The sequence below is a fragment of the Dipteris shenzhenensis genome, chromosome 33, assembly GCF_047967505.1.
Source record: "Dipteris shenzhenensis isolate YYH24624 ecotype China chromosome 33, Dip_SZ_1.0, whole genome shotgun sequence".
Lineage (NCBI taxonomy): Eukaryota > Viridiplantae > Streptophyta > Polypodiopsida > Gleicheniales > Dipteridaceae > Dipteris > Dipteris shenzhenensis.
In genome coordinates, this window is record NC_141628.1 from 39623434 (window position 1) to 39643563 (window position 20130).

The following is a 20130-nucleotide window of genomic DNA, read 5'->3' on the forward strand; positions in this document are numbered from 1 at the left end:
AGCCTTAAGTATCACCGTGCACCCATTACAAACAGCAGAAGTAAATAATCACAAGGAAACGTTCAACACACTTGAGAGTGAGAAAACAGAGATCAAAGAAAAATAGATATGTATTGACGCTAGTAGCCTCCTTGCACACTTCTAAGACGGGGAGATGGACAATGTGCTCAACAAGGTCGGCACAAGACCTGCTCTCTGCTTCGGATTCTCCATGAGTGAAAGCCTGATATGACACTCTGAGGGAGAGGCGAGTGCAACTTTGTCCCTCTTATAGGCTATGACGAGCCTACATAGGCTGACCTAGCAGGATAATTGGCTCAACAAGCAGAGGGATCAGCCAACATGCCATATGGCCTTCTGCCAATCTGGTCAACATGCCACATCAGCTGCACACTTGCACATGGCTATTTGCCATGTCACTCCTATGCTACTGCAGCCATTTGCTCCCACACCATCAATCCATGCTGCCATGTCAGCAGTCAGCCTTCATATGACTGCTTTCACAGCCCAAGATGCTGTCTAGATTCTTGCCTATCTATTCGTCTAATAGATGGCTGATCCATGATGCCACATGCATTTATAAACCACCAATGCTACTGCTCATGGTTCTTTTCATTTGGACGTGCAAAGGGCCCAGTGCCGATTCTCCAAAATCACTTCCATGAAGTTCATCCTCCACGAAAATGTCCATGATCAACTGAAAGTGGCATCCATTAGACAAAATTGGAGAAAATTGGCATGCCCTCATGTATGTGGGCTCAACCTATCTCCCATACAAGTCCATTGATCTTCTTTATTTTCAATCCAGAACATTAATCTTCTCTATTTAAAAACTCCACATTACTTACAATCAGTCATTTCTCTTTCCAGTAATGCCAAATCTACCTTTATGAGACTAGAATATCTCCAATCTTACAAATTAATTTTTTGGGAAATTGAGTAAAAGAACAAAGGGGACACAGAAAGAGAAGGAAAGAAGGGGGATTTAGAATATATATTAAACAAAACCGAGAGTAGAAGAAAGAAATGAAAATAAAAATAACTTAGTAAGCAAAGCTATGCTTATGTGCTCATCAGTAAACAAGCATAAGCTGCCATCTAGATTTGAAAAGTTTCTGGAATCTCTTGGGTAGACCTGGTTTTTACTCTTCAGTAAAATCCAAATACGACACCAAAAAAAAAAAATAAAACAAAGAAGAAGACACCAAACCAACACAAACACAAGAAAACAAGAGAAACACCGATGCAAACACAATGAGACAAGGTGGGACATATGACAAATCCTACCACTACCTAAGGCCAAATAACATCTAAAGATAGTACGAACCTCAGAACTAAAAAGAGAATGGCTTTGAAGCTTCCCACTTTGGATTTTGAGTCTACGTTCAAGGATCCTAGACATACCCAAATTTGGGATTGCAAAGATATAACGACCATAGCATACAATAGAGCAAAATTTCTTCATTATTTTGTGTGTATTATAACCCCTTAGGACAAGCTATATTTAAATTACTCAATTGAGAGATAAATGCACTCTTACTTGTACAAAGATGAGAGAACCTCTAGAATTGCGAGGTAGTCACTATAAAGAAAATACTTGGAGACAAATAAAACAATACTGAAGACAATCAATGGCTGAAGAAGATATATATATCACAAACGGAACTTAGTACAAGTGAAGAGAAGCTCTGAAACAAACTTCAGTCCTGACAACTGTAGTGGACATCTGCACTAGCTCCACAAGTTGGAACTGAACCAAATCTGAGACAACAAACCGATGAAGGGGTTGCTGCAGATTTGGAATAGAAAGAACGGAATCTGGAGCGGAAGTTGGAGGTAATCTGATGCAGAAAGAAGAGCAGAACTGAAGCAGAAAGGAAGGCTGTTCTGGAGCAGAAAAGTGGGCAGATCTGGAGCTGAAAAAGGGGACAGATCTGGAGCAGAAAGGAGGACAGATCTGAGCAGAAAGGAGGGGCAGATCTGGGGCAGAAAAGAGGGCAGATCTGGAGCTGTAAAAGGGGACAGATCTGCAGCAGAAAGGAGGACAGATCCGAGCAGAAAGGAGGACAGATCTGAGCAGAAAGAAGGGGCAGATCTGGGGCAGAAAAGAGGGCAGCAGAGGAGGCAGCCAAGAGGCAGAAGTTGAGGCAGCAGAGGAGGCAGCCAGGAGGCAGAAGTGGCTCAGGGTGTGCAGGAACCTCTGGAGCTGGAGAAGAGATAATGTGTCAATACCTAGCCCCCCCCCCCCTTTAAATAGGAAGGGGCAGAAAAAGTCGGTCAACCTGCAGGTTGACCGACCTGGTCAGAGTTGACCGACCAGGTCAATCTGGTCGGCCAGATCTGGTCAGACCAGAAAAACATTTTTTTAAATAATTTTTTATTTTTGTTTCTCCTCTGCACTGGGGCTTTTGACATTTCTTTGGTTGTGGTTTTTGCCTCCGATGCGAGGTTTCTTTGACAGGATTTGGAGAGGCACCAGTGGTGTTTGTACCTGTTTATCTGGTCCTGGAGAATTGGAGATTGCCTGGCTTAACACCCCCTCTCAATGTCCAATGCAGACAGGAGAAGCAAAGAGGTGTTCCATGAGTGATCTATCATCTTCCTCAGCCTTTTGTTTTTTTTTTTTGTTTTTTTTTGGTGGTGGGGTTTTCATTTAGATGGAGATGCCTACAGAGTAGGTTTTCATCTTCACTAAATGCCCAGATGATGGTACAAAAAAGAAAGACTTGAAGGAGTGCCCTCGCAGGGGATTTGTTCACTTCCTTAAGTACACAAAGAGAAAAAAACTGTTAAAGAGGAGGAGGTAAACCAATCCCCAACCGTGGGCAGAGATGCTCAAGAGTAGGGCGATTAACCGGCTTGGTAAGAATATCAGCATGATTATCGGCAGCTGGAACATAGATCAACCGAATAGTACCTAGTTCCACTTGCTCGCGAGTAAAATGAAAGTGAACACCAACATGTTTGGTGCGGTTGGAAAAAATGGGATTGCCTGCGAGAGCAATGGCACTTTTGTTGTCGACGTAGAGGATCGTGGATTCAGTACAAGGAAAGTGCAATTCTGCCAAAAACTGTCAGAGATATATGGCCTCTGTGGTACAATCATACAAGGCCCGGTATTCAGCCTCAGTAGAAGAACCAGCAACAGTCTCTTGTTTACGGCTAGACCAAGAAACAGGTGCCGAGCCAAACGAGAAAATATAGCCGCCATGAGAACGACGATCGTCCGGGTCACCAGCCCAGTCAGAATCAGTGTATCCCTGTAGGGTTAGTCCTGGTCTGAAATGTAAACCATAAGAGTAAGTACCACGAATGAACCGCAAGATACGAATACATGCATGCCAATGAGTGAGCTTGGGTTCATTAAAATATTGACTGAGAATAGAGACGGAGTAAGCAAGATCAGGACGAGTGTGAAGGAGCCAGAGGAGTTTGCCAACAACCTGGCGATAGAGATGTTCATCAAAGGGAGGAGACTCCAAGTCTTTTGAAAGCTTTACGGTGGGATCTAAGGGAGTGGCAGCCAGCTTAGGCTCATGAGGAATGATTTGATCAAGGAGTTGAAGAGCATATTTCTGTTGAGAAACAAAAGTACCACCAGAATGTTGTACAACTTCCATGCCTAAAAAATAGGAGAGCCGACCAAGATCAGTCATTTCAAAAGTAATGCTGAGTTGAGTTTTAATGTACTGAAGTGTAGTGGGAGTGGAGCCTAAAAGCAAAAGATCATCGACATAGAGTAAAATAAAGCAGACCCCCTCTGACGAATGATGGATATATAAATTTGGATCAAAGGGAGTAGAATGAAAACCATTAGTTTTGAGGAAGGTGTCTATTTGGTGGAACCATGATCGAGGTGCTTGTTTGAGACCATAAAGAGCTTTGCGGAGACAGAAAACCTTATTTTCATGGCCAGGAGGAGAAAAACCTGGTGGGGGAGTCACATAGACTTCTTCATCAAGATAGCCATTGAGAAAGGCACTCTTGACATCCATTTGATAGATAGTCCAGTGGTGATGAGCAGCTAAGGCAAGAAGAAGACGAAAGGAAGTTAACCGAGCAGTAGGGGCAAAGGTTTCCTCATAATCGATACCATGTTTTTGGCGGAATCCTTGCACTACTAAGCGGGCTTTGTATTTGTCCAGGGTGCCATCGGCTTTGAGTTTTGTTCGGAAGATCCACTTGGTTCCGATGACCTTTTTGTGAGTGGGTCGATTGACCAAGATCCAGGTCTGATTGCGATCAATACTTTCAAGCTCCTGTTCCATAGCACGATGCCACGCAGGATTTTTAACTGCTTCCTGCCAAGTGGCAAGTTCAGAATGTATGATATAGGCTGTGGTAAAAAAAGAGGCAGTGGTAGTAGAAGAAGTTATTCGAGTAGAGCGGCGCGGACCAGAAGGAGGAAGTTCGACAGGAATAATCCCGGAATCCTTCATAGTTTGACGATACCAGCGTGGCAGTGGGTCGTGAGGAGAAGCAATGGGTGGGGGGAGAGATGTTTCGGGAGGAGAGGAAGGAATTTCGGGTGGAGAATTGTCGGAAGGAACTGGAGTGGAGACGTCATCAGTAGAGAGAATAGAGGAATTTTTAAGCACTGCTCTTTCATCGAAGACCACATCTCGGCGAACCAAAACTTTGTTTGTACGAGGATCAAATAATCGATAAGCTTTGGCTTCTGCCGAGTAGCCAACTAGAAGAAAAAGTTCAGCACGAGGTTCGAGTTTACCGCGAGTATCATTGGGAGTATGAGTGTACGCGCGGCAACCAAAGATTCGAAGATGAGAAATAGAAGGACGATAGCCATAAAAGGCCTCAAAAGGCGTAATGTTCAGGATGGGTTGAGTAGGACAGCGATTAAGAATATAGACAGAAGTATTGACGGCTTCGGGCCAGAGACGTTCAGGCAACTCGGCTGCAAAAAGCATGGAACGGGCCATGTTCATGACAGAACGTTGTCGCCGTTCGACACGAGCATTTTGGGAAGGCGAATTTGGAGATGTAAGATGGCGTTGGATACCATGCTCTTGAAGGAATTGAGTGAATTCATGGGAAATGAATTCACCACCATTATCACTACGAGCAATCCCAATAGACTTGCCTGTTTGGTTCATAACCAAGCGAGCCCAAGTAGCAAAAAAAGAAAAAGTGTCGGATTTCTCTTTCATGAAAAACACCCATTGATAGCGAGAGTAATCATCCACAATTAAAAAGAAATAATGTGAACCATTGAGGGAAGGAACAGGAGATTTGCCACTAATATCGAGATGAATTAGACGCAAAATCTCACTGGCTCGAGAAGTGGAATGAGAAGGAAAAGGAGTGCGGCTTTGTTTACCTAATTGACAGGGATGACAAATATCTTTAGCGCGCGATAATTTAGGTAGGCCATCAACTAGATGATCCCGAGACATTTCATATAAAGAGTCATAGGACAAATGTCCCAGACGATAATGCCATAATCGTTCTGTGTCAGTTGGATCTTTTAGGGTAGCATTACCGTAAAGCCGATGAAACTCAGAACCGCGAGGGGAGGGAGTCGCAAGAAATTGATTTATAAAGTACAGACCATTAGGTTGAGCATCACCTCGAGCTAGAAGGAGTTCCGAGGACTCATCTATGATGTCAACATGCATCTTTGTAAATAGCACTGTGCGACCAAGGAGGCAAAGTTGATGAACAGAAAGAAGATTGACCCCTAATTGGGGCACATAAAACACTTGATCCAATTGAGCAAGTTTGGGACCTTTGTCAGTATCAAAAGTTATTGAACCAACACCATGAATAGTAGCAACAGAGTTATTGCCACAACGAACTCCCCTTGTTGCCGGTTGGCGAGAAATGAAGAGATCAGGATGAGGGGTCATATGATGAGTGGCTCCACTATCCACAATCCAAGAAGATTTAGAGTCACATGAAAGAGTATGAAAAGCTGACCCAGATAAGGAAGAGGAGGAGTCAAGCTCGGTGATATGGATCAAGGCTTGAGAAGTGAAGTCTAGAGAATCTCCGGTGGACCAGTCATACAGACCTTCAGGAGTTATAAAGGGAGGAGAAGGAGTGAAGTGATTAGTGACATGGCCCTGGGGTCGCCAGAGACCAGTGTTCGAAGGAGGAGGAGGAGGACCACCCCTAGGACGCCAACGAGGTGGCTGAGGAGTCATGGTAGGGGGCTGTGGAGTCCAACGGGGTGGTTGAGGAGTCGTGGTAGGGAGCTGAGGAGTCCAACGGGGTGGTTGAGGAGTCATGGTGGGAGGCTGAGGAAGAAGGCCTTTGGCTTTGGAGCGACATTCATCGTCAATATGCCCAACTCTCTGGCAATGCTGACAAAATCTATTCTTTTTGGGAAGGGAGTGCCAGGCGGGTTTACTACTAGAGGGGTTAGGAGTAGGAGAGGGCTTTCCGGAGCTAGGTTGATCTTTTGGAATCCCGGAGAGAAGAGCCCCCTCTGAAGCAGGAATGCTATGTTTTTGGTGGACCTGAGAGTAAAGACGAGCATAACGCAAAAGTTGACATTCAAACTCATAAAAAGTAGGAAGAGAAGGTTGAGAAATGATTTGTTGCATAAAACTGAAATACTTGGGCGGAAGTTTATTTAAAAAGAAAGTAACTTGGTCATCCTCAGATTTGGGAGGACCAGTTGTGGCACAGCAACTAACCGCCGGTAATCGGCTAGTTTAACCTTGAGATCATCGTCAGCAAGAATCTGGAATTGTTGGAGATCATGGTCAAGATTGATACGACGAGTACGATCTCGAGCTGCATAGCGGTCAGTGAGATGTGCCCATCGCTCAGAGGCAAGATCAAAATGTTGTAATTGAGAGTGAAATTCAAGTAAAAGACCTTGCATAATTTCAACAATGGCAGTGGCATTACGATGTCGCCACGAACGAACTACCTGAGGAGGATAAACATGAGGATCAGGTGGCAATTCGGTACCTTGAACGAGTTCCCATAGGTCTTGAGAATCAAGCACATGGCGCATAAGATTGGACCATGTGGTATAATTAGACCCGTTAAAACGAGTCATATCAGTAAAAGCATGTTTGGCTGTTGCAGAGACAAGGTGAGGGGAAGAAATAGAATGATAGGGAGAAGCAACCGGAGGAGGCAGAAGAGAATTGGGAATAGTAGCAGAGTGAGAAGAAGGGAGAGGTGGCATCACCGGAGGAATAAAGGAATTTGAAAAAGGTCCTGAGGGGGAGGGATGAATATGAGAGGCGGGATAAGACATGAGAGGTGAAAAAGAGGCAGCGGGAGAGATAGAGGGAAATAAACTATAGGAATCCAGTGGCATGGGAGAAGGAGGAGGATGAGAAACCACTGGAGGAAAGATGGCAGCGGAAGAGATGAGAGGGAAGGGAGGGAGGGAGGGATGTGAACCGAAAGCAAACTCATTGTCAGACGCATTTCTTCCTTCTCGTCTGCGAGTGTTCACATGCATGTATGGATCTGTGTCCTCGTGATTACTTGTTCCTATGCCTTGCATAACAGAAGGAGTTGCACTAAGGGAATAGGGCATCATACCTTGCACTGATTCTTGTGGAATAGGCACTGTCGAATAATCCAATGTTCTCATGCCGGCCTGTCCTCTTTCGTCAGGGGATACTTGTTCTTCGTTGGCACCGAACTTGAGATGTTGCTCAGCTTCTTCTGAGTTGAATAGAGGTCCTTGTTGACGTATTGGAGAGAACCGTGGAGAGGTAGAGGCACGAGGTGTGCGGGTACCTGCTTCAAGTTCCTTTCATTTCTGGAATTCAGCAAATTCTTTAAAGAGTTTGGAGAGGTATTCATCACCTTCAATCCTAGCAGACTCTCTCTCGACATATGTCGAAGGTGATGGTTGAATAGAGGTTGATTCAGGCTGAGATCGCTTCGGAGAAGAGGGAGAAGACATCTTCAGGTGATGATTTATCTTCCAAGCTTTCCAGATCAAGGCTCAGGTGTCGATTGGCACACCTGGCTCTGATACCATATAAAGAAAATACTTGGAGACAAATAAAACAATACTGAAGACAATCAATGGCTGAAGAAGATATATATATCACAAACGGAACTTAGTACAAGTGAAGAGAAGCTCTGAAACAAACTTCAGTCCTGACAACTGTAGTGGACTTCTGCACTAGCTCCACAAGTTGGAATTGAACCAAATCTGAGACAACAAACTGATGAAGGGGTTGCTGCAGATTTGGAATAGAAAGAACGGAATATGGAGCGGAAGTTGGAGGTAATCTGATGCAGAAAGAAGAGCAGAACTGAAGCACTCTGAAACAAACTTCAGTCCTGACAACTGTAGTGGACTTCTGCACTAGCTCCACAAGTTGGAACTGAACCAAATCTGAGACAACAAACTGATGAAGGGGTTGCTGCAGATTTGGAATAGAAAGAACGGAATCTGGAGCGGAAGTTGGAGGTAATCTGATGCAGAAAGAAGAGCAGAACTGAAGCAGAAAGGAAGGCTGTTCTGGAGCAAAAAAGTGGGCAGATCTGGAGCTGAAAAAGGGGACAGATCTGGAGCAGAAAGGAGGACAGATCTGAGCAGAAAGGAGGGGCAGATCTGGGGCAGAAAAGAGGGCAGATCTGGAGCTGTAAAAGGGGACAGATCTGCAGCAGAAAGGAGGACAGATCCGAGCAGAAAGGAGGACAGATCTGAGCAGAAAGAAGGGGCAGATCTGGGGCAGAAAAGAGGGCAGCAGAGGAGGCAGCCAAGAGGCAGAAGTTGAGGCAGCAGAGGAGGCAGCCAGGAGGCAGAAGTGGCTCAGGGTGTGCAGGAACCTCTGGAGCTGGAGAAGAGATAATGTGTCAATACCTAGCCCCCCCCCCCCTTTAAATAGGAAGGGGCAGAAAAAGTCGGTCAACCTGCAGGTTGACCGACCTGGTCAGAGTTGACCGACCAGGTCAATCTGGTCGGCCAGATCTGGTCAGACCAGAAAAACATTTTTTTAAATAATTTTTTATTTTTGTTTCTCCTCTGCACCGGGGCTTTTGACATTTCTTTGGTTGTGGTTTTTGCCTCCGATGCGAGGTTTCTTTGACAGGATTTGGAGAGGCACCAGTGGTGTTTGTACCTGTTTATCTGGTCCTGGAGAATTGGAGATTGCCTGGCTTAACAGTCACTTCATATTTAGTCATACCAAGATGTTTGAGTTCATGTGAGGCAGTTGTATGATGTTCAACACAGTATACTTCAGTATACTTAGGTTGTTGATGTTTTGTCATATATATCAACTTCTAAACCTAATAATGCTAAGATTTAAGAAAACTACAATCGCTTCCACTAGCTATACAATTCAGTTCTCAAAATTCACGGGCATAAACTTGTCACAAGACCTGCTTAGTAAGAGAATGATCAATCCTAACTTTTTGAAAATTTAAGCACGATTGAACCTCCTATTTCTTACTAAGGTAATGCACAGAAAATATATCAGACCAATTACACCAATAACAAATACATCAGACCTACATCATATTGTTACGGCAACATAGAGCTTAAATTCCATGTTTGGCATTCTATGAGGGTAGAATACACTTCAGATAAATTCGAACATGACTTTTGTTGAGGATTATTTGCATCGATGAAATTAAAGTACATCTCTAATGAATTCGGACCTGTTGAAGATTATTTTTGTTGGGGATTATCTGCATCAATGACTTCTTGGGAGGAGGCACCGGTAGTTTTTTTCTAGGGAACGTACGCTTCAGCTGCATGAGGTCTTACAGTGTTAATATATGACATTGTACCATTCTTTGCACTCTTACAAAAAGTTATGACATGTCTCAAAATGAAGCAGCAGAGCAGGTTATGTACCTGGCAATGTAAGAATGAAATAAAGAAAAATGGTCAATTTTAATATAAAAGATAACTTACTGCAACATAAAGCTTCAAAAAGTCACTAAATCGCCTTAAGATTCCATGAAGGCTGCTCACCCCCTCAGGTGACCGCAACCCAACTTGCACCCTAAAAAACTGAAATGATAAAAACCAGACAAAGGAATTAATGTGCAGCAATGGCATCAAAACACACAAAATTCCGCAATTGCATTCTGCAACACTCATCAAGGGAGGAAAAATGGGCTCCTTGTCAACAATTCATGCACGCGCACGCATACACACACATTACTCAATGCAACATGCAAGAAATCACTCTCTCTCTCTCTCTCTCTCTCTCTCTCTCTCACTTGCTCGGCTAGAGAGACAGTGCTTCCACTCACACTTTTAGGACCCTCGGACCAAGGCTCTCCTCTTTGACTCCTTGGTCCGACCAGCCAGTATGTATGGCAGCCCTTGTTGGGGACCTGACATGTTAGAGATAGAGTGGACACGGGTGGAGCGCTTGCAGATCCTCATGCTCTCACGGATGATCCGGGGGAAACCATCTATACCACATCACATCATTCAGGCCGAGTTTGGTGCTTCTCCACTCCAGCTAGATGCAGCCTTTCAAAGCATCACATATCTACACCAGGTTAGATCATATGGGAACTACACATCAAGTAGACAGAGGTTGCCATGGTTAGCTCTCGATTCCTCCATGAGGTTGGCAGCAAAGGGAGACGAGCGATGCTGGTATGCACGGACTCACAGATGGTTTGTGAGACTAGGATTTCACATCGATAGGATACATCCTTTTCAGTACAGTTTAGATGCCCCTCCGGTACTCCCACCCACCATCTCGATCGGGCTACACACCAACCACGTCATTCGAGAGGATAAACTGCAGCTACACACCTTTAGGACCCGGTTGAAGTCGAGAAAGCTTCCAGTGCAACGATTGGAGTTTGATTTGTTTTTTACTTGGGTTAGATACTCGGCGCTCTGGACTCTATGGATAGATCGCAATCATAGAGTCTTTGGCAATCCTGTTGGGGTAAGTATGATCAAGGACTTGCTCTATGGTGCATGTGTGCATCTAGGGGAGTCACATGTGTGTTTGTGTGTGTTATAAAGGCACATCAAGTGCTATGATGTGTCTAATGTGTGACCTAAGTGACGATGTAAGACAAAGAGAATCCCACTGATGTAGGGATTGATTCCCACTGATGTAGGGACTGATTGCCACTATGTAGGGAAGGTATTGCCTTCTCCCCCTTTCTATAAGGGGAGAGTCTTCTCTCTCACAATCATAATAGAGATTTTCATTGTGCTCTCACACCTCTTGCAAGATGCATCTATTCTATCCTACGGGATCCTACAAGTGGTATCAGAGCTTTAGGTTCTAGATCTAGCCTAACCTAGCATTAGATGCTATCTCAAGCATAAACTACAAGTTTCTTCATCTTCTCCATTTTCTTCCTCCTTCCCAAAATCTTTGAGAGCTCTATTCTCTGCCTACAAACGACCATTGCCCAAACCCTTTGAGCTGCAAACTCCTCACATATAAGCGAAATTCCAGCTGCAAGCATTTGATGAAATTTCGTCTGTATGCGCAATGCCAACACTCACACTCCTCGACGAACATTCGCGCAATTCCGCCTCTGTACCAACCTATCTGCAAATTCCTCTGAGCCCGTGCTGGACAACACTGAGGGCAAGCTACTGCTGAAATCTGAGCTCATTTGGACAACAGATGGAGGAGAAAATGACGAAAAACCAGTCGACTTTCAAGCTACTGGCTATGGCGACCTGACGCAACATTGCGCCTCTCCTTGCTGGTAGCCCTTCTCTGGTATAAGGCCCTTCTTCTTGCATAAAAATCCCCTTGAATAGAGCTATGAGCTGTGCGAATTGCACCCTCCAAGTTCAGGCCTCTGTTTTGGACAGTTTTGACAATGTTGTGAGTTTGATGCTACATTAGATGCTACTTTAGCATTTCTGATGTTTTAAAGTGATGAATAGCTTCAGTACAACTATGGCTACAGCTTTACTGAAGTTGCTACGCCTGGATTTGCTTGGAATGCTTTCATTTAGCCACCTCTATGAAGCATGCAAGTGAAAGCATCATTTCCATTATGTTTTGTAGTATGGAATTTGGTTGCAAGCCTTTGCTACACTAAATGCTTGTACTTTGAAGGATTATTTTTTAAGGCACTAGACACTACCCTCGGGTAAGACCTTGCCATGGAAGCTAAGACCTTTTTTGAGAATTTGGATGGAACTAGTTTCCATACTTGGCAAACAAAAGCCAAGTTTATGCTTATGAAAAAGAAGATATGGAATGTTGTGAATGGAAAGAAGTCTACAAAAGAAAAAGCTAATTGGTTGATCAAAGACAAGAAGGCTCTTGCTATCATAGCTTTGGGATTAAGTGGCTCATACATTCACCACATTGATGGAGGGAAGTGCTTCAAATATATCTTGTTCCTTTGCCTACAATTGGAAAAGGGAATGTGTTATTCCATGAAGAACAACAAAGAGAATCAAGCATTTCTTGAGAAGAAGGACTACTTTGACAACAAAGCAAATATGCCTGAAGGAAGAACTCCATCAGCAAATGAAGAAAATAAAGACTATGCTTTTTAGGCACTTTGTCTTTTTTGTTTATCATCACTTGGGTCAAATTTTGAGGTTCTCTGCCTGGAGTAGTACTCCAAAAAGAATATGTAAATCACCTCTGGTCACCATATGATGTAGACCATGTGATATGTGTTTTGACTATCCCATTTCTGTGAACCACACACCCTTGGGAACCCTTGCTAGCATGAGATCCTAGCCATAGATTAATCCTTGACCACCATGAGATGGCATGAGAAACTATGAGACTAGATGTATCCTTGACACTGCAAGAGGCAATCCCTTGAGGGGGGGTTGTTGGGGTAAGTATGATCAAGGGCTTGCTCTATGGTGCATGTGTGCATCTAGGGGAGTCACGTGTGTTTGTGTGTGTTGTAAAGGCACATCAAGTGCTATAATGTGTCTAGTGTGTGACCTAAGTGATGATGTAAGACAAAGAGAATCCCACTGATGTAGGGATTGATTCCCACTGATGTAGGGACTGATCGCCACTATGTAGGGAAGGTCTTATATTCTCCCCCTTTCTATAAGAGAGAGTCTTCTCTCTCACAATCATAATAGAGATTTTCATTGTGTTCTCACACCTCTTGCAAGATGCATCTATTCTATCCTACGGGATCCTACAGATCCTCAGTTATCCTTATTCTTGTTTTTCCGCAGATCTTTGCAGCAATCTCTCTTTGATTGTCTGCAAACTCACAACATAGATTCTGATGTATATCTTTCTTACATTGAGACTTTTTGTTGATGTATTGTCCAGCTTTCCCTTTTTGGGAAGCTCTCTTGTAATATAAAGCAACAAATTTTTCAGTAAAAAAAGAAAAAATGTGTGCGTGTGTGTGTGTGTGTCTCCATGACAAGTGACCGAGGGAGATTTCGGTATCCTCGGATATGCAAGTGGTTTGCAAGTGTTGGACTTCACATGGACTAATTGCCACCTTTTCAACATAGTCTCCGAGCCCCATTTGTTCCGCTCACTTACCATGAGGCAAACTAGGTCATTCCAAAGGATCTCATACAGCTCCACACATACAAGATCAGGTAAGCACCTAGTGAGCTTCCGGTGAAGTCACCTTTTACAAGAGCACGGCCTACAAATCTCATAGAAGGGTTTCATTGACCCGCCTGGCTACACCTAGATCCACCTCCCCCACGCTTTGAGGATCTCGATTGGGCAGCTTCCCATTTCTTCTCACAAACTACCATTGAGACTGGATAGGCTAAGTGCATCCCCCAGAAAGGCCACATTTGCAACATACAAGAGGTTGAGGTGGACGAGCATTTTGCTTTCTGATGTCTAGAGGCCGTCACCATTGTCTATTCAAAGATAGATTCAGACCCCTTTCCATCCCATCAGAATCAAAGATGAGCCACACATGAGGCTTGGAGATCTTCCTTCTATATTTGTTGGCTTTGTGACAACACTCGTCCAACAGTGATCTACGATGGCACCCACAAAGAACTACTCTGGTCAATCACCATCCATGCTCTCTCATAGGTTTTATCTATCAACGACACCATCCTTTCCCAGAGCCACACAAAGGACTGCTCCGATCAATGAACAGTCGTGCTCTCTTTTTCCATGAATCTCATGTACAAAACGTGCCATTTTTCATGTGTCACTAAATCTCCTTTTTTGTTTTATATAAAGAAGGCCTCTTTTGAAACCTTTCTAGATTGGAAGGTTTATATTTTAATACATCATAGCTAGTCAAGAATTTGAAAGGTTTTTGGTTTCGTTGTAGATCAAGATGTCAAACAACCAAGGACTTCCCTCTGACGATCTAGAGATGGAAGAAGAAGAAGAAGAAGAAGAAGAAGTTGTTAGTGCAAGTGGTTAGTGCAAGTGATCTCAACAGTTGCGGGACACGATCAATCTTGTGAATTGAAATCATCAACTCTAAAATTTCTTGGAAATCCCTCTTTTGTCCCCACGTTGTTTGGTTGGGAAACGAAAGAAAGAATGCTTATCATGTTGAGATATGGTTGAATCATTGAACAAGTCATTTTTACTTGCATACCAAAGGCGATTTGACTATCTTGTAAGGATATTTGAAAGGAAAGGCTCTTATATAGTGGCATGATTTGAAGATGAAATTTCTCATGAATTGAAGGCATCTTCGTTCCACCATGATTTCCCGAGTGAAGATATACTCTGATATCACTGAGATGACAACTCCTGAGTCAGCTTCCGTTTACATAAGGGTCGTTGTGGATAGCCTTTGAAGGACCACTATGACAAATCTGCAAGACGTGAAAGATATGCATCATGATGGTACGTGAATTCACATCCTTTGTTCTCATTTTATTGGTTATGTAGAGATGTGGAGTTTTGAAAATGTGTGTGATTGAGGTGGTTAAGCAATACATGTACTATGGACCACCATCCCTTGACACCATCGTGATGCAGGGCACCACATATTTCAATGGTTGTGGTGGGAGACCACCTCTCTATGGGCGGCAAATTTGCATTGGGAAAGAAAATTGCAAACTATTAATAAATACATGAGTTTTTCTTGTTGCAGTTCATGCGGATGGGTAAGAAGGTGAAGTGGGCTGCTGACATCTCCATTGAACTATGAACTACAGACAAAAAACTTACCAAACCACAGAGCTATCTACTCACCCCCAAGCACCAAACGTCACAAGAAAGACAAATGGCCTAACCCTAGATCAGTAGACCTCCACACCCCATACCATGGAGGTCCATGGATGCATCGATCTAACTTGCCAACCACTGCCATGTCTCTAGCACGATTCAATGTCTAAGTACTAATCCAGGTCCCCATAGCTGCCATAATTAGCATACGAGCTCCATCCCCTTCTAGACCTCCATTCCAAATATAACACTTGGTTAGGATTACCTTTCCTAAAAGGATAGCTAGGGATGTGACAAACTACCTCTCCATGTTTTCATTGGGAGGGCTGCTTGTTACACATGTGATTGTCAGCCTTAAGCACTAGACTATCAGTGCTCGAATGGGCCACGGGGTTGGAACTTGGGAGACATAGCACCATATAGATGGACAGGAACTAACTTGTAGAAGGACTGACAAAATCAATGAAGCGTGGACTGAGAGAGCCCCAAAGAGAAAGAAAGAAAGAAAGAAAGAAAGAAAGATGTATTACCATCTTCGAGAGGCCTTGCGGACCTATGAGACAAAGTACAATCACAGAAGCCCTTTGCTGAGTACTATACTAAACTAAACTCAAAGCTCAAAAATCAAAACTAGTACTCAATCTCAAGTCAAAACACATAACCAAATGCCATAGTGGCTCTCCTGTGAGGTGCGAAAATCTCATATCTGACTCTATCGGGTTGTCTCTCTTTGGGGTGGGGGGCGTGGCTTCTGTGATTTCTATATCCCATGGGCCATGACGAGAGTGACGCCTCTGCTAAGGCGATCACCTCCAAGTAAAGCTAGGATGGGCTGAACCTTCATCGTACGTGCTCTGGTCCATTTCTGCATCCTGTGTGGTCCCAGCGTCTCTTGTTGCGTCCCTCCTCGTCATCTCATCCCACTGACCCATGTTGCCCTCATATCATCTATCTCCTCCTGCTTTGCTCTGTCGTGTCAAGGGGTAGACTCAAATGCGTAGAATATGTGACGTGTCGCTGAGCTCAATCCATCTCTGTCCCCTGTGGTGCTGTCCCCTCCTGCTATCTTATCTAACACAATAGAATCTCTCTCCATCGTCGCATCTCCATCAATAAGAGGCCAATGCAAACCTAGTCCCACAAGCGAATCAGCTAGGAGAGAGGCCCAAAACCGTGCCCTCTTGAAAGAGACAATGGTAGTGTCCTCGGATAGCATAGTAAACTAGACAACTACACATGAAGTGCTCCTCTGTCTCCACCTCCCCTAGCGTGCATAGTCTACGGACCCGTTGCTCTAGGCATACTTGTGGCTCTCCCTCCCTCAACCCTCAACTAATGGAACGAGACCCGCATCTATCCGATGGCAACCCTCAAGGCATGTGAGACTCGCCTGTCCTCTAGATACTAGGGTCTTATAATCAGTCCATCCTCTGATACTCCCAAGAAGTGATCACGGTAAACCTAGATCTTGGTGGGAAACTCCTAGTCACCGCCCCCCAAACCGTGACATCTAGAGCTGGAGTAGATCCAATCGTATAGTACGGTTGATCTCATCATGTGGGAGCAAGAAATGAATGGCATCCAAGCTATGCTGAAAGGGAGGGAGACAGTCCATCTGAATACCCTAGCTGCGAAATCATCTGGATTCCATGCGTACCAAGCCATGCTACCCCCACTCTTAGCTAGTCGTATAGATGACTCTAGTGCCAACCTCTCTGTGACGTTACTGATCTCTCCAGCACTGACCCGGAGATCTTGGCCAATGTGTGGCCAATCATGAGCGTGCGGTATTCCCAATATCCATGGGATCTCCTGTAGCTTGGTTGAAGAATTGCGCTAGGACTAGAGCCAGGATCTCCATGTGCAAAGTACTCAGCCCGTAATGGCTCATGATCCTGAGCTCACCAGTTGTGAAGCCGGTGTAGTGTAGCCTAGACATTGTAGGTGGTGAACAAAATGCAAGTGGTGGGCTTGGAGATGGAGGTGGAGCCTGGCGGGGCATCATACAGTGATGTTGCGTATGTGTACCATATCCTTCAAGAATGGCTCCCGATGTTGCTTGCCCTCCCTGCAGACTCCATCCGTACCTGTAATCAGTGAAAAGTCCATCTACCATCTTTCCCTTCTACATCTCTGATAAGGTCCTATAGTTGATGTGACCAAATCTCTCAAAGCAGCCTTCTTTGTTACCATGGATCAATAGTGCATCAATCCTAATACAATCCATTTCCTTGAGCCATGATCTCTCCTATCTCTTTGGATCTTACGAAGACTGACTTGTCGTCGAACTCTGCCTTCATCCTGTTTTTGGCTATTTGACTCACAAATAGTAAGGTTGTACAAAGACCAAAGATTATCTTCTTGTCCAAAAAGTTTGTCATGAATGGAATGTTACCGATACCCTTCACACGGCATCCGCCACCATTACCTTTGAGTCTAGATGAGCAAGCTCCATGGCTTTGGACCATGCTTTCTTGTTGGACATATGTCGTGACGCTCCATTGTCCACATAGCACACTTGCTTGCCTTCAATCACCTCATGAGCTAAGTAATGCTCAATCACCACGAACATCTCTCATGGCTGATTTAGATTTGGACGATCCGTCTTGGACTCCTTCCTCCTCTTCTGATCTACGTTCTTCTTCAGCAATCCTTCACGAAGTGGCCAAGTTAATCACAATAGAAACACTTCTTCACCCAGGTTTCATCTTCTTTTCTGCATTACTTGACTTGTCACCCTTAAAGTCATCTTTGGCCTTTCCCTTGCTCGAATTGCCTTTGTCCTTTGCCAAAAATGCCTTGTCATTGTTGTTGTGATAGAGTTAATTGTTGTCGTAGATTTTCTTTCTAAGCTCCTCCTGCATCCACAAGGGGCCTAGTTCCTCGATGTTAAAAGGCCTGGTCCTCTCTTTTGTTGTCACGGCAGCCACCAAGCTTTTGAAACTCCTCGAAAGCATCCCAAGTACTAGCAGTGCTAGCTGGCTTGAGTCCACTTAATAACCAACCTTCACCTTCTTGACATGGTCATGTACTTGATCCCCTTCCTCCATGTTCAAGTTGAACAACTGATTATATGAGAGATGGGATCCTGGACGTGTTGTCGTTTCATACAAACCCTTCAGAGCCGTCCATGCCTCACCTGACATATCAAGTACTCTGAATACGTGGAATGACAGAATCAACCATCGTCCCTATGATCAGTGCAAGGGCGGCTAGGCATCTTTGTCTTTCTAAAGCACTTAGCATCCTTAATGTCTGTAGGCTTTGGATCCGTCCTGTTGTGATCTTCCAAAGTTTCCTAGCCACCAAGACAGCTATGGTGGCTATGGATCTTCACCTTTCAGATGGGATAGTTTGTCCATCAAGCTTCCCCGCTTCTCTGAAATTGCAATTGTCGTAGAAGAAGTGGTTGTGGAAGCAGTAGCCCCCAAACATTGGGTGTGTCGCCCATGGTTAAACATATGCTCTCACATGTAACCCCACACCGCACAAACATCAGCATCCATCTATACAAAGGCCTTTGTGCAGAGGGACATAAGGCTCGCCATAAAGGAGGAGGCTAATAAAAAAGAACTTTTTCTCTCGATCTAAGTTACATCTGCCTCTAGATATAGGAGTATTTCATTGAGTCTCTCCCAAACAAGAACAGAGAACTTGACAAGGACTATCTAACAGACCTTACTACATAGCAGTGAAAATCATTCATTATTAATTTAGTAAATAAATACACTATATTCAGCAATTCGATTGAACAGGGCAATGCTAACTATATCCTCCTCTGCTTTGGCAGGGGTGCCACCCAGCATTGAGCTTCGAGATAATGCTGTTTCTGATATTGATAGCAAATAACTCGACCACAGATCCAGAAACAATTTGATTGCCTATGATCATCTCACTATCGCATTCTTTTCGGATATTGTGGACATGATAATATGAGACAAAACTTTGCACTGTATGGTCTCCCAGCAGTTATGGGAATATAGAGACGTGAACGTACAACATTGTATAAGTTACAGAATCAAAGAGATATTGAACCAGCTCGATCATTAAGGATATGAAGCACGTATAACTTGCTTCGCTACAGAGTTACACATGAATCCCCTATCAATGTGAAAATCAAAATCTGAAAACTTTCAAAGAACCAATATTGAACCAGCTCGATCATTAAGGATATGAAGCACGTATAACTTGCTTCGCTACAGAGTTACACATGAATCCCCTATCAATGTGAAAATCAAAATCTGAAAACTTTCAAAGAATTGACCATGAGAAATGTATGAAAAAGTCTGTTACCACTGTCGGGTGGATGGCATGGCCATGGGCAGTTTTAGCTTCCGGAAGAACGATCCAAGAAGGGATCATAACGCAGTAACTCCAGCCAAAGCGTGGATCGTGCGGCCAGGTAGTGTCGGCTCCGGTCTGAAAGTACACAACCAAACGCGATGTAAAGCATGAGAAGGGTAAGCAATGGAAAGAAAAGGCGGGAGGAAAGGAGAGAGCACTGACCCAACGACTGGGAGCGGGGCTGGCATCCATGGAGAGAGGCAAAGGGGAAGAGCCGTCATGACGATGAGGACGAGGGCTATCACTGATCATGATGGTGAAGGAAGCTAATAAAGCAAAAGGGAGGTCAATCAATGAGATGAGGAAAATGAAGGATATGGAGATTGGGGATTGAGGAGTGCAAGGAAAAGAAAAGGAATCTCAGTCAAACTCCATCCTCTAGCACTCCATTGCTTGTTTGCTTGCACTCACATTTCTCTTTGTTCAACATCCTCGTAGTCATTGTTTTTGCCCTTCATAGCTCCCCAAAAAAAGACCCCCAATATGAGTTTTATTCATTTCATTAGTGCACGTTCATGAGGTGGAGTTTGTCTAAGGCGGTGCGAGAACATCTTTTTAGTAAAAGTTGAAGGGGGAGAGCGGGGGAGGAGGGGGAGGGGAGGGGTGGGGATGGGGATGGGGGTTAAAGCTTAATCTTTCGCCACGTGTCACGACACAAAAGTCACACCCTACCAAAATTTGCCGCCCCTCTTAGACTTCCTTCTCCATCGCCTTGCACAAGGTATAAAGCACCAGA

At 44.2% G+C, this 20130-nt stretch overlaps 1 protein-coding gene across 3 annotated transcripts in view; it reads right to left on the reverse strand.

Moving 5' to 3' along the window:
- LOC147880101 (PX domain-containing protein EREX-like) overlaps positions 1–19824 on the reverse strand; it is a 40003-nt gene extending 20179 nt beyond the window's left edge. Inside the window, exons 1-4 of one of the 3 annotated variants that reach the window (XM_087371935.1) lie at positions 19557–19824; positions 19344–19469; positions 9869–9967; positions 9610–9702 (exon numbers count right to left, since the gene is read on the reverse strand). In XM_087371935.1, coding sequence (XP_087228061.1) covers positions 9610–9702; positions 9869–9967; positions 19344–19469; positions 19557–19646 — 408 coding nt within the window. In that variant the 5' untranslated portion in view covers positions 19647–19824. The remainder of the gene's footprint in view (positions 1–9609; positions 9703–9868; positions 9968–19343; positions 19470–19556) is intronic. The other 2 variants (XM_087371936.1, XM_087371937.1) reach the window with 2 other exon arrangements.
- Between the last annotated feature and the right edge of the window lie 306 nt (positions 19825–20130).